The 16204-nt window shown below is 28.4% G+C and overlaps 1 protein-coding gene across 5 annotated transcripts in view; it reads right to left on the bottom strand.

The window, feature by feature from the left end:
- The window catches only part of Trpgamma (Transient receptor potential cation channel gamma), a 68265-nt gene that overhangs the window by 25731 nt on the left and 26330 nt on the right, over positions 1-16204 (bottom strand). For all 5 annotated transcript variants that reach the window (XM_089177993.1, XM_089177994.1, XM_089177996.1 and 2 more), the window contains exon 3: positions 4304-4587. In XM_089177993.1, the coding sequence (XP_089034119.1) occupies positions 4304-4587 (284 nt within the window). The remainder of the gene's footprint in view (positions 1-4303; positions 4588-16204) is intronic.

Here is a 16204-nt window from a genome sequence, read left to right as displayed (position 1 = left end):
TATATATCCAATTGAACAACCCCTACTACAACTTTAAGGTACTCGTAATCTTCCTTCCTTCTTTTCTTCCTCTTACCAATGCTCTTACTCTCGTTACATGTTTTACCCTTATTTTATTCCACCCTTCGAACCTTTGTTAATCTCCAGCCGTAATATAATTTCTTTTTTTTTTTTTTCATTTTTATTATTCTTCCTTTCTTCTTTAAAATGAAAAAGGATAATTTAAAGAAAAGAAAAGAAAAGAAAAGAAAAAAAACAAGGAAAGAAAAAATCATCTCTCTTTGAACGTATTTTAATTGCTAACGTTTTTTCATCAAAAACGAGAATACGAAAATATTCATTAGATTTAAAAAAAAAAATAATAAAATTGAATATTCATACGAGTCCAAGATAATTGCTTTCTTATATATAAAAAAAAAAACAAAAAAAAAAAAATTCCTATCTATCGTAAAATTGTATAAACCAATGGAATTGCGAGTTCCATATTCGATTGACATTTACGATGCACTAAAAGATGAAAGAGCGCATGTCCCAGGGAATTTGAAAAACTTCGAGACCTTAAATAGATTTTACGTGTTCTTCTTTGAATATATATATATATATATATATACCTAACGTTTCGTAATGTAAAGTTCGAATATATTAAAACGTACAGATGCGTATCGTCATTTTTTTTTTTTTTAAAGATAAATAGTAGAAAAAAAAACACAAGGTGAGAAAAAGAGAGGTAAAAAAAAAGAAAAGAGTAGTGTTGATATAGAAAAGGACGAAAATTGTAGTTCAAATGTTAGAAAAAAAAATCTGAAAAAAAAAAAAGGAACAATCTTTCTGTAGATGACGAAAAGTTTAAAAAATATTTCGTTGCTCTTCATTTTTAGGATTATCTTCATCTAACAGCCCTTCTAAATTGTTCCTTTCTTAGTGGAAGAAGAAGAGTCACCTCATCTGACACTTTACGACGTAATAAAAGTAAAAGCTTTGTCAGCTATCATGTATACATAACACGTGTATAGATACACATACACATATACCCCAACTGACATATATCAGAAAAAGCTTTCGAAATCTTACGCTAAGCTTGTAAACAAGGATTTTTTTCTTTTTTTTCTATTCTTTTCGTTCAATTTTACATCGAACGTATTATGAAAAATAAATTCGTAAATATTGACACGCGTATTTTTGAAAAAAGTTCAATCAATATTTTTTCTTACACATATTTTATACATCGGACACAAGAATCGAGTAAAAAAAAGTTGTTTGCAATTTTTTTATTGAAACAAATATATATATGCGATTTGATTTGATTCATTTATGATGGAATTCGTCTATGTAGAATCTATTTTTCGTATTTATCTACTATAAGTCACCAAAACAAACGAATTTTTGATATCACTGTATAGATGAGGAGGATTCAGTTTAGTCTTCTTATCAACTTTTGTTTTTATGTAATCAATGAATGTGTCTTCTGAAATGAATAGTAAAAAGTGCATAGTGGACCATGTAAGGCTTTAAGAATTGAAACAATAGCAATAGCACTAAAGTGGCAGCTACAAAAATATACAGTGTATACGGTGCACAATTGATAATTGATAGAGCAGTCAGAAATTGGTTTTGTAAAATTTCGTTCTGAAGATACGATCTTAAAAGACGAACCGAGTGCAGGACATCTTTCCAACTTTGACGAACCTTTTAAAGGTAATATTGAAGCAAAATTCAATAGATACACGTCCAACGGATACAAAGAGTACAAAAAAAAAGCTCCATGAAAAGTGGCCTGCACTTATTAGTGACAGAAACACCATTGTCTCATAAAAAATGAAAGTTATTTATGATTCGACCTAATAAAACCATAATATTGTCATTGTAATACACATTTTTATCGACTTTCATTGGTCAATTACATCAATGTACACCTTTCGTCAAAATTTTCCATATCGAAAACACTTTAATTAATTAATTATTATTCCAATCTAAATTACATCATTTTCATAAATATTAGCAATTGTATTTTTAGAATAAAATTAGTCAAATCCAACGAGTTTGTTTTTTTTTTCCATTTATTTATTTTCAAGACGCAATAATAATTTAACTGAATATATTTTTTTAATTACTCTATGTGTGATACGTAAGTCTTTAAATACTCGCACAAATCTTATGAGTTTAGATTAATATTATGAAAATTATGCGATCGTAAATATATCAATCATTCGAATATACGAAGAAACCATTAGACTCTGTCCAATCTAAAAAAAAATAATACATATTAATGTTAACACATGATTCTTAACAAAATAATCGATCTGTTATTATACATGACGAATTAATGAAATTCGTGTAATGAATGTAGACGTTACTAATTAAATTGTAAAAAAAAATATATATATATATATATATATATATATATATATATATATATATATATATATATGACAGTTTTGCTATTATTAACGATAAAGTATAAATACTCACGGATTTTCCTATCGTAATATCATTTCATTTAAACGCTCTTGTATATGTATACATATATAAATATATATGTGTGTATATAAATGTGTATATAATCTATATATGAGAAGCGTGAAAACAAGCGACGTATAAATACAGAATAATTAATTAATTTCGTACAAACGTATCGTGGTAATTAATAACATGCTGACAACATTTCCAATGTCGTATGTCCACCATCTACACCTATACACACGATTCGTATCTACACACATATATATATATACTATACATACCAATACATAGGTATTATTATACGTTGTGTTGATACGGAGATACATTCTCTTTTGCGACTTTCGATCCAGCGGTATCGATTATTCGAATGAACGATAGGTATTTTTTAACGATACGATTTTCTACGTGTTTGTGATTTGACAAATTCAATGAAAACTCAGAAAATATAAAGAAAGTCAGAGAAAAGGATAAATAAAAGAAGAGAAAGAGAAAGAGAAAGAGAGAAAATAGTGATTTCAAAAAAAGATGATAAAATGTGGATGAACCAACTCGATTTATTCACAAGTTTCGTAAAATTGGATTGACGTTGTAACATCGTTATCCTAAACTAGCGATTACCTATTTCGTTACATCGACGACCAAGCCTCGAAAGCTGTTTGTTCGCTGCTTGCATTTAAACGAATCAAAAGCTTCCTCCTCCCTCCTCTTCCACCTCTTCCCCATCCTCTTTTTCTTTGACCCTTTTTTTTTTTTTTATTCCCAGTATTCTCTCCGCAAGTAATTCCGATGGTTGAAATATTAGGAGAGACGTAAAGTTTCTTCTTTTTTTTATTTTTTTTATTTTCGTATTTGGAAGATGAGAAAAGTTCATTGGAAAATAATATTGGAAATTGAGAGAAGGAAAAAAAAAAATCGTTAAAATCTGGGAAATGAACTGATTGTGTAAGATCTTGTTAAAAATTGCATAAATGTTCTCTTCTTATCTTTACTTTTTATTTCTTTATTTATTTCTATTTCTATTCGAAGTTTTTCATAGATAATTTGAAAATGTATTATCCATTCGAGTTCTAGAAAAAAAAAAAAAAAGATTTTACGCTACTATTCATTATCTTATCTTCAAAAAAGAGAAAAACCCAATTGGATAGTTTCTCTCTTGTTTGTTTTTCGTATGATTTTCAACGGAATTCACAATGGTTTAAAACCCGCGTGAATTATTTATATCGTCTACTTAAAAATAACTATTAAACGAAGTTGATGAAAAGTATTCAATTAATTTTAAGTAGAAACTGGTAACAGTTTTAACACGAGTGGTAACTTTTCATAATACCGTTAAAACTACTCCTAACAAACTTATTCAAATGTTTTCATCAAATATGTGCATTTTTAATTATATATTTTATCCCTAAAGTAGGTCTCTTTTCTAAATAACGTCAAAAGAATATACGACAATATTTTTACCATTTTAGTTTTTTTTAACGTTAGTCCTATTTTTTTTTTAACGTCATCTATTACATTAACTAATTTGTATTTTAAATAGAATGAAGATAGAACATTTGTGTGTTATCGGTTTTCTATTATTATTATTTAATTATTTTACTTTCTTTTCTTATTTCACACATTTTTCATAATCTATAATTTGTTTGTTTTTTTTTTAAATTAAATTAAATTCAAAAATATTAAACGAAAAGCCTACACATTCCTATTTAAAAAAAAAAAAACCGAGATATAAAATGTGTTAGAACAAATTGGCAATATTTTGACGAAAGTGTATTATTCGATAGAAAACTAGAAAAAGTAATAAAAAAAAAAAAACAAAAAATTAAATAAAAATTACAAGACTAACCTTAACTTTCTTATCAGCGTCAGGTCTCTCGAGTAGACTTGTAGTCTGTTCTAGGGGTGACAATGGGGGTGCCTCAGGATCGAAGTTGACATGTTGTTGGCCTGCACTCCTGAGGAAGCCAGGAACTCCCGTGCCAGATAGTTGAATCCTTGACGTGTTAGTCGCCATTCTTAGTGGGAACATTGTACAAGTGTTAGTTCCATCGCCAGCATCTTCATCGAAATCGTTTTCACCAGGGGTCCTTCCGCCCCTGGCGATATGCTCCTCATCTTCGCACGCGCTTTCTGCAACAAAACAACAAAAACAACAACAACTACAAGAAGAAGAAACAAACAACTGGATTACAGATCAAATGATTATTTATTAATCATGATTTATTATAAGAATTATTTTTCTGAAGTATTATAAGAAACCAAAAAAAAAAAAAGGATAAAATTGTTCTTATTCGTAAGAAATATTTTATAAACCATGTCATTTATTTAATAGTTTAACCCATTAGCTGTCACGATCCTCATTTGGAAATTTTGAAATTTTACGTACACCACTTGCGGTTTTATGGTGGACTGTATGGAACAATGACATAATAATTGCTATTTTGTATGTATAGGAAATAATCCAATGAAATAAGTAATAGTCTCTTATTGGTTTTTCTTTTTTTTTTGTTTTCGTGCAACCACCAGTCACAATCCCCATTTTTAAGATTTTTTATAAAATATAAATATTTCTGTAATGAACAATAATTTGGCAATTAATGGACAGTTAAATATAGCATAATGTTTAATAAACTGGTAAACCTTTTTTTTTTTTAATCGCTAATAATCTTGCCACTCTGGTTGGGGGTTGATGCAATATTAATTCAATATTAATAAATCAACAAAATCAATAATATATATATATATATATTATTCATTTATAACAATTACAGTATTATGACAATAATGTAATGAAAAAAGATATTACAATTTTAGTAGAAAAAAATGATTATAACTTTAATATATATTTTATCAAACATTTATTTTGTGTCCACTGACAGGAATTATTTGTAAATAAATAACAAAGAGAGAAAGAGAGAGAGAGAGAGAGAGAGAGAGAAAACGAATGAATTAAATTTTGTCAACGCGAATAAATCAGATAGAAATTAAATATAATATTTCTTATTATTTTTTTTTCCTTTTTTATGTTCTAACCACAACAAAATATATTTTATCCACTTACGAGAATTATTTTTAAATGAATCAAAGAAAAAGGAATATGATAAAATCGTACGTAATATTATTATTATTATTATATTTTTTTTATCGAATAAAGAAATATGATAAAAAATAAGATTTTCCCTGAGATATTCAAAGAAATATTTCGAGGATGCAATTTTTCTAGAAGCAAAGTTCATTTCGTAAAATTCAAACGAGTGATATTTGATACATTTCTGCGATTCCACATATATCTCGAATTGATAACATATTCCATACTACTTTTCTTCTAGAAAATTCTTTTTCCAAAGGAAAAAGGAAGTATTGAAAGAAGAGAGAGAAAAAGAAGAAGAAGAAGAAAAAGAAAAAAATCAAGAATAAAATCTTATTCTCGTTTTATCGGTTCGTCAATACGTACCACCATACTCTCTCTCTCTCTCTTTCTCTCTCTTATACTATATATTACCTCCCTATGTATGTATTTACATGTATATATACATATGTGTGTAAGTACGTAAGCTGTGTAGATGCAAATAAAAATTAGACGCAAAAGAAGTGAAGTATATCATATAAAGTACAAGGATGGTTAAATATGGTGGTCAATTTCTCGCTGGAATTACACACAACCTACAACCCACAATCTAAAATCCCTTGCCCAATACACCCTGCCTTCTTTTTCCTCCTCCTCCTTCTCCTCCTCCTTCTCCTCTCCATTCTCCGATCCCTCCCACGTGTGTAATCCAAACGTGAATGATGGATCGGAGGATACACTTTTCTTTATTGGTCTTACACAAACATGTTAGAAAAATGCTTACGAGGATAAAACTTCGATTTTGATATTTTCCTTTTTCTCTTCTTCATAATAAAAGCCCCACCTGCACCCCTCTTCCGACTACGGTCAAGTTATTTTTTTTTTTTTTTTTTACTGTATATTCCGTTCATACAGAATCATCTCTCGAACCAAATTTCTATTTCACGATTTTTCGAGGATTTTTCTTCTTCTTCTTCTTTTACTTCTTACATTTCGTGATTCGATTTTGGATGCATTACACGTGTTTGGAACGTAGTACGATTCGATTTGGCATGCAAACAAAATTCACTTCGATTTAATCGTATTCCTCATTCCCATACTTTTCCCCCTTCCCCCATTTTTGCTTCTTCTTTCTTTTTATCTCTTCGATTGACTCTACTAAAAATTCCTTTATCTACGTAAACGTGTGGAAATAAATTAATAGAAAAAAAAAGAAGAAGAAGAAAATATAAAGTACGAATGAACGAATGATACGTGTATCGAAAATGTATGTTACCGATATTTCACGATGTTTCTTTCTCATTGTTCGCGATCACGAGTTTCGATAATTCATTCGTACGAGTTATGTGCATTTGGTGATGCGGCAGACAGGGCTGAAAATTATCGTCCAACTTATAACAACGCGTTCATTTCCTGTGTGAATTCGCGGTATGTGTTATCTGTGTTAATAAAAAAAAAAAATACACACACACACATTTGATGAGAACTTTTATTTGCAAAAAAGGAAAAAACAGGAACACAGTCAATGTTTCAAAACTTTTATCAAAATTATTAATCTTTTTTTTGTAACTGGAAAATAATTATTGGAAAATCATCTATTTGGATATTTTAATTTTTAATTTTTTTTATTTTTATTTTTATTTTAATACTTTAACAATGTATTTTTTGTAATATTATGAAACAAAACATTTGTGTGGATTTTACTCGTATTTTTTTTTGTTCTCTTGTTTATTTTATTATATTCCAAAATGTTTGTCGATATCAACGAAAATGATTAAAGAGGTACGAAGATTGTAGAGTTTTTTTTTTTTCTATTTGTACTTGTACCATTGTGCGATATTATCAACAAATTTTTGAAATTTGTTTTTTTTTTCAACAGATTTTTGAAAAATTCTTCTTTTAAACGATCATAATAAAAAAAAAAAAAAAGATCCCTCCTCCGTCTCCTTAGTTTGTATCTTTGCGCATTTGAAAAAAAAAGAAAAAAGAAACCAACGCTTTGTCTCGTTTCGTTTTCCTTCTTTTTTTTTTTTTTTGCTTTATTTTTTTCCTTCTTGTTCTATTTTTTCTTTTTTTTTTTTTTTTAAGCTCAGTTTCTAGCATACTCGATTCAGTTTTTTACCCTTTGTCTTCTACAGAAAAAAAAAAAAAAAAAAACAAGAAAAACATCTAGATAAAATCTTACTTTCGTCTCGAGATTTACCGTAATCGAGAGATTTTCTATTTTTTTTTTTTTCTTTTTCAAAAGGTAAAAGAAATTTTCTCTCGTTTGGATTAAAAAAAAAAAGAAAAAAGAAACCAAAAAATAAAAAAAAAATGAAGAAGAAGAAGAAGAAGAAGATACTTCTTTTTCGTCACGTATTCCAAATTCTTATTCTCGTTAATTTTGCTTTTAACGAGACATCTATCTTTTTTTTTCTTTCCTTTTCTTTTCTTTTTTTTGGTTCTTTTTACAAATGTCAGACGAAGAATAATGATAGAAGAAGAAAAAAAAGAAAAGAAATAAAAAGACAGAACCTCTTTCGAGATCAACTAGACCACGAGTTTTAAGAAGAACCATTATAAAAATTCCATTGTACGATATGCGTGAATTTTCACGCTTAAAATACGACAGTCAAATTGAAAAATTCATTCATGAACAGCCCAGAAGATAGATTGAAGTGAAATACAAATTTAATATCATCCTCTATCCTTGAGAAAAAGAGATGTAATTTATTATATAATGCACGGTGCCCTATATGCTTCTTATAAGTATATTAAAATTCTATTCATTAATAGGAATTATTTGGATATAAATAAAAGAAAAAAGAAAATAAGAGAGAATCAACAAACAAACAAAAAAATTGAATATAATATACAAATTTTTTCAAAAGAAACAAAACCAAAAATGAATTTTCCTTTATATTCAAAGTTAAGAAATCATATATGCGATATATTTTTCTTCGCGAAATCTCGCGACCTCTTTCGGGTCATTGAGCTTGACGTGAATCGCGTGTTTACATGCGAGCTTAGATCGATAACGACGTTTACTATACATATATATATATATATATATACATATATTTCAGTACAGTGTATACCACCAATACAACGATATATTGCACCTGCACCTAACACACAAATTCGATTCCTTCTGGTTATATCGGATATTTCTTGCGTGCTTTAGTCTCTTGGAAATTCGATATCGATCGATGTTCCCATCTCGGTGTTTGGCCCTTCCTTCCTTCTCTACTGTATATGTCCCTTATAACTTTCCTCGTTAAAAGACAAAGATCGATGGCTGTGTATCCTCCTGCTGCCTACGACGAAAGACCTTAAAACATCCCACCCTTGCACCAAAAAAAAAAAAAAAAAAAATAATGAAAGGACAAAAAGTAAGAAGAAAAAGAATTTCCGTTTAATCACGAGGCGAACCTTTTAAACGAACTTTTTTCGATCGATTTAACCCACCCCCAACCCCCAATCCCCACCCCTAACCGATATTTCGCTGAAAAAACAAACGACACAACTTTAGCCAATATAAAAATATATATATATATTCGAAACTCGGTATAATAAGCAAAATAAGAAAGAAAGAAATAATAATAATAATAATAAAAGAAGAAAAGAAAACGTTTTCGTACAAAAGATTGAAAAACTGAAATCTTAATATATATATATATATATATGAATTACGTGTCACGTTGTTTGTCCGCAATGGACTCCTAAACTACTGAACCGATTTAAATCAAATTTTGCACAGTGTGTGCAGTTTCATCCAATTTGAAAGATAGGATAATTTATATCTCAATTAATAATCGCAATTATTTGTTTATTAACAAACGAGTCATGATTATCTCTATTAGTTCGATAAAATTCTAACAGATGACGGTATAAGGTAATTCGTTGACTTAAAGACGTGTGTATCGGACTGATTGTGCATCCCTAGTTACTTATAAAAATGAAAAAGGGTTTAGGAAAGAGGTGAGTGAATAGGACGAATGAGGTGGCAGGTATAGTAGAACAAAAAAATTGGACAAAAAATGTAAAAAAATAGAAACTCGGTCGTATATGTCACTATCTATTCGTTTTGAATATAGACTTAATTTAAAATGAACGATAAGGGAACGATAGTTTATCCTGTTCTTTTCGTAACTGAAGAAGTATACCTAATATATCGCACTATGAAAAATAGGAATCGTTAACGCGAAACGTATTTTACTTTACGAGGTTCATTAGACGATCGACGACGTCCCGTAGAGTTTAAAATCGGATAAGGAGCCAAACTTTGCCAAGTTTCACCTACTACTCGAGCACGTTAACGGAATTAATATCCTGAGTTTCGAAATCTGCTACCTAATCGTCGATCAGAAGAATGTAAGAGAGAGAGAGAGAGAGAGTTAACACTGCAGGGAAGCCAATGCGGTAGTCGACCCTTGTGTGTGCTATACTACACCTGTTGCTCTCACCTTCTCGTACAAACCTACATATGTCTATGTACGTGTACGTATGTGTATGTGTGTATGTGTATGTATCTTTTCTAAATATGAGTGTTGAAAATAACTTTGCAAGTCTTCACACGTATGTATATATATATCTGTAAATAATATTTTACACTATCACGAAATAAAGTTTGCAATTTCTTTAAATTACAAGAACAAATAATTATGACATATATATATATATATATACCTTTTTGAAATAGTGTAACGCAATTGACAAGAATTGCGTGCGAAATATTTGATGTATCGAAGTACCGTAACCCAAAAATAAAATAAATATAAAAAGTTGTCAGTTGAATATTTTGAAAATATTCTTTTTGTTAGATTTATTGCAAAATTTATACACGACAACAAATATATATATATATGATAGGAAACTTTTAAACTGGTAATAGTGTATAAATGTTAAATATACCGTGCTTACGAAAGTAAGACGGTGGTACGTTCGTTGCACGAACATACGAAGAAACTAACGAATGAACGAATGAACTAACGTGCTTGCTGTTGTGTTGAATTCTTATGCAGCGTGAATGTCGTGAACGCACGCGAACGAACAATTGGCACGAATGCCTTGTGCCCCGTAACGCTTCTAAGATAAGGAATGTTGTTAATTATGTCTGTAACAATACCTTAAGGCCAATTTTATTTTTCTACCCCCCCCCTCCCCCATCCCCTAACCCCTCCTCCCCTCCCCCTGACCCTCTGCCCTTTTCTTTTCTTTTTTATTCCTTGTACTTCTTCTTCTTCTTCTTCTTCTTCTTCTTCTTCGTTCGTTCGTTCGTTCGTTTTAACGAGTTACGAAAAAAGGTATATTTTTTTTGTCTTTTATTTTTGTTCAAATTTAATGTTTCTTCTCGTTAAGATTTTTCAAATATTGTGTTCATTGATTTAAGAAAAATAATAATAATAATAATTTGTTGATTTTTTCGATGCATAAAATGAGAATACGTTTATACGTTTGAGGTTTGGTAAAATTTGAAGGAAAAAAAAAAAGAACAAGAATAAAAGAAAGAAAGAAAGAAAGGAGAAAAGTAATGACGGTTCAAAGAAAGCCACGAAGTAAACGCAGACGGAAGATTTATCGAACTCTTGTCTTTAAAGTCGACGAGAATGTTTACGAAGAAACGTTCCCGAAACTTGTAACCATGACTTTTCTATGACCAACGTTTGTTCTGTAAAGTAAAGAAGAAGAAGAAGAAAAAAAACACACACACAGAAAAAAAAAGAACAAATTTATTAAAGAAAGGAACAAATTGAACACTTTGACAAAACTTTGACGAAGTTTAAAAGAATCAAAGAGATTGAAATGAATTTTAGAATAAAATTAAAAATACGAGTGTTGTGATTGTGAAAAAAATTTCTTTTTTTGCAAAAAAAAAAACAAAAACAAAAAAAAAGTAATAAAATTGTTTCTACATTATATTTCAAAGATTTATCATCTATCAAACCGAACGATACATCAAATTATTCTAAATATTATCGTAATATTATTTCAAGTTGTATGATTTAAATGATCAAATAAATTTTGCTAAATTTTCTACACTTAGGCAATTAGTTTAACGTCGAAGATAAATAATAAAAGAATAAATGAAAATATTGAAATGTCGGTGAAAACGCAAAACTGTAATAAAATTTCGTTCGTGAATCATAAGAGATCGTTTCTCGTGGTACTCTGGGTATATAAATTCGTCGTTATAAATTACAACAGAGAATATCTATACACATAATACAACACCACTACCACCACCAAGCCCGGATTGTTCTCGGTCCTTGCGTTCTAATTTTAAGGGAATCTCACCTTTCCCTTAATTCTAATTGGAAGATTTAATGTGCTTTGCACCACATCAAACGCTAATTAGCTTTTAATTATATCCGATAATTCTATTCGAACAGTTCCTATATCTATCTATTTATTATTATTATTATTATTGAATAAATAAATACTTTCATTATTATTACAAAATTGATATAATACAATTTATTATAATGATTATTTTATCTATATTTAAAACTAAAATAATTAAAACAATGATTTAAGTTTCTCGATAAAATATTATCGTAACGTTTACAAATGAAATTATTATTCGCATATTAATATTTGATATTTAAACGATTTGTATTTGGAAAAATCGTAGATAGAAATGAAGTAAAATAAAATAATATATAGGAAAGAGAGAGAGAGAGAGAGATATATATATATATCTTAAAGTTTATCTCAAAGTTGTTTTCTTTTATCTTTCATAAACGAAGTGTCAAGAAACTGACTGGTAACGGAAGTTTGTTAAATCCGAAACTCATACATACAAAGTTAACAATTTTCTTGAGTGTTACCAAAGAACAGCCAGTAAGAGTCATAATCAAAAATTGCATGTTGACAAGAGTAAGAAAGGATTTATAAAGGAAAATAAAACAAGAAGAAGAAGATGAAGAAGAAGAAGAAGAAGAAGAAGAAGAAGAAAGGGGGAAGAAATACGGGAGACCTAACTCATTTGTAAAGCAAATGAAAAATCAATATTTTACCGATAAATCAGGACTCGACAGAACGTCGCATCATAAAGCGACGAGAAGGAAGGAACCGTAAGGGACGAAGGGACGAAAGAACGGCCTTGCTCAATTTATGTGCGAAAAAGAAGAAAGAGCCGAGAAGGAAAATGGCGTTTTAACGATCTATCACGGATTTTTCTGCTTAGGTCCTTCGACTTCCGTTGGATTACTCATCCCTTTTGGAAAATGAAGCGTAATTTTATAGCCAGTGGCGAAACGATAATAACGAATCAAATTATCAAAACAATATCAAACGACAATAAACTGATGATTAACTTTGTTTATCTAATTTACAAAAGTAATTATAATACGATCGTAGAGGTAGGTATTGTTTTATTTATTATTTTTACACGCAAGTTTTTTGTAAAAAAAAAAAAATACATCTCGTTGATTAGAATTATTGAGGAAAAAAATATTTACAAAGTTAACAAAATTTTTTGAGCTGGTCGTAAGATTAAATAAAAAAATAATAATAATAATAGCAAACAATAATCAATGTTTAGTATTGAATTATGTCATTTCAAAAGTAATATACGATCGTAGATATTTTATTTATTATTTTGTATTCTAGTGTTTCTCGAAATAAAACTTGTTGGTTACGATTATTGAACAAAACAATATTTATAAATTAATAATTTGTCAAAATGCCATTAAAATTATGAAAACAGTATCAAACAACTAACAATTGTTATTTATCGAACCAAAAAAAAGTACTATAAATAATGTTACTTTTTTGTTCTCTTTTCTTTTCTTTTCTTTTCTTTTCTTTTTTTGTTTTATTACTTTTACTAAAGGATATCTCGAACGAAAAGTCGTTAATTGTAAGTACGATTATCGGAAGGTAAAAATAAAAAGGATGAACGATTTTTCGAATCCTTAGCACCATTTACGCGGAAGTAATCCACTTTATCGAACAGCTTACAATCGCAGGAAGTGAACTGTATTCAGTTTGTGCATCGACCGTCCACCCGTACTCTTATTCGTAACATACGATGTCTCCTGATAGTGTATATGTATAGGTTTATATACATTTATATATATATATATATATATATATAGAATATGTATAGTACACGTATACATTGTTCACCTATTTTACAATGATCTTATACAATTTTGATCAAACTTTTTCTATCCTATTACAATTGTTTATATTTCCCATGTATTATTCATATTTTAATTCATTATCATTGAATTTCAATTGAATTCCTGACAATTTTATCAACAGACATTAAATGAACGTATTAATTCGATCAATCATTAATAAAAATCTTCGAATTATTTATTAATGTCAATTGAATTATATGTTTCTACTTTTTCATTATTAAACCATACAAAATGTATTCATTAATATCAGATTTCATTGAATGTTTGATTATTTTATCGAACGACATTAAATGAACGTTTTCATTCAATCCAACCATTGATGAAAATCTTTGAATAACTCAATTATTTAATTGTTTTATTAATTTTTATTAAATTTTTCTTTTTCTTTTTCTTTTTCTTTTTTTGCTTTGCTTTAAATTATCCAAAATGTGTAAATATTTAAACAAAAATATAAGATAGATCTTTTCTTTTTATTTAAAACGAGTTATGAATTTGTAAAATCTTCAATATGAAAGATAAACGTTTTGAGAAAGATCACCAGATCGATTTAGCTTTAATCTCGAATGAAGGAATGATAACACGACCTATACTTTCAAATGTATTGAACTTTCAATTTAATTCTGAGAACTGATCTAGGTCAAAAATACGTTCATATATATTCGTAGATTACAAAAACACACCTGTTTCTTTAATGATTGCTTTGAAAATAAGATTTCGTCAATTTATCTCGAACCAATGATAAGTATACAATGATACCTGTATTGAAACACACACACACACACACATATGTTCTGTGTTATTGATATTTCCAATAAAATTTTGCAGAAATTTATATAGGTCAGCTGATATTTTGTTGTTTAATATAGAATATATTAATAAACTATTTGTTTATAACCTTTTGGTTGAAATGGAGTTTTTAGGACAAAAATAGGTAAACGTTAACCTAGGTGACATCTTAAAAAAAGTATAATTTTGGGTCTTGATATCTCAACGAGGACACACCTGTTCAAATTTCTTCACACGTTTCTGCTTAAATTTAAAGTTGAAGAAAATCGATAAAGGTACGTGTCTTGTTAATTTGAAAAAAAAAAAAAAAAAAAAAATACGAAATCTAATCAACAAATCGTCAAATAAATTCGATCAATGATAGTTCAATGTTTTTTCTTTATGTTTAATCAAATGTTTAATTTAAAAAGTATTGTAATAAATAAATATTTATTATAATTTACAAGACGTACTATGCGAGAATGAATTTTGAATGAATTATGAATTATGCATTTTTTTTGTTGTTTTATTTTTAGTCAAATAAATAATAACAAAGTGATATTTTAAGATAGAAGAGTAAAAGTATTTTGTAGAATTGGTGAATAGAAAAATGGCTTTTTCTACACGGATCTTATAAAAAATTCATTTTTGTTTTTTTGTTTTTTTGTTTTTTTTTTTTACGAGTACTTCACAAAACGCAACGTAGCAGATATTTGACTTTTTCTTTTTGGTACTTGTGATCATTTCTCATTCCTCGAGTGTTCTCAATTTTCTAGTCTCACTTACGAAACTTATCTCTGACAATTAACACGAACTTTTAATTACTCTCGAGCGACCATCTTGTTCCAAGTTATTAACATAAAATCTACATTCTTCTACTTTGCAAGCGTACTTATTCAATGTTATAAAAAAAAAGAAAAAAAAAAGACGAACAAAATGTCGAATTAATCCTTTGAATAAGAAAAATAAAAAAAAGGAATACTTTTTTTTCCCCCTAAAAATGATCAAACTTTCTTGCATTTGTGAATAAATTTCAAATACAAAGATTACACATTTTGTTAAATAAGCGTAAGTTTTAAAAAGTAACTTGTAATAATAATAATAATAACGATTGACAATTATCAACAAACTTTTATCGCAATTTGCAAATATATATTTTGTAATATGTGTAAAATATTATTAAAAATAGAATATTTTCTTCTATACAATTCTTCTTCAAACATTCTCGTGTATTAACAGTGAAGTATTAACAAGATAATTTTATTTTTATGAAGGTAACATTTTTTTTTCTTCATTTTTCCAGGTAATATGCGTGAATTAAAACCAGTTAAGCGTGTTTGACGACTATATCCGTCATGGAGAATGTGACAAAATTTTGTATTATGACATCTCTAAAAATTTATCTTTTTAACTATTCAATATTTTAACAAGCACTACTTACTCTGTGTTTGACGACTATATTCGTCATCACTTGATTATCGCAACACACACACAGAGCACCGAAGTGCACTAATAACTGGTTAAAAGAATAAAATATATATTTGCAATAATAACGATTGATCGAATCGTAGCTTTTTTTAAGTAAAAATTTCTTTCTTTTATTTAATAAGCGTGAATTGAAAAAAAAAAAAAAAAAGAAGAAAACATTGCAACAGTTATAATATAAATCTCGATTGAAAGTCAGAGAAGAAAAATGTCATCATAGCTTACAAATACATTTGATAAGTTAGCACAGTTAGTGATAACAATCGATAGGATTCTTTCCTTTATCGGATGAAAACCG

The sequence above is a fragment of the Polistes dominula genome, unplaced genomic scaffold (genome assembly GCF_049000335.1).
Source record: "Polistes dominula isolate Pdom_NZ unplaced genomic scaffold, Pdom_raw_medaka contig_373, whole genome shotgun sequence".
NCBI lineage: Eukaryota > Metazoa > Arthropoda > Insecta > Hymenoptera > Vespidae > Polistes > Polistes dominula.
This window is presented reverse-complemented; position numbering and strand designations above follow the sequence as displayed.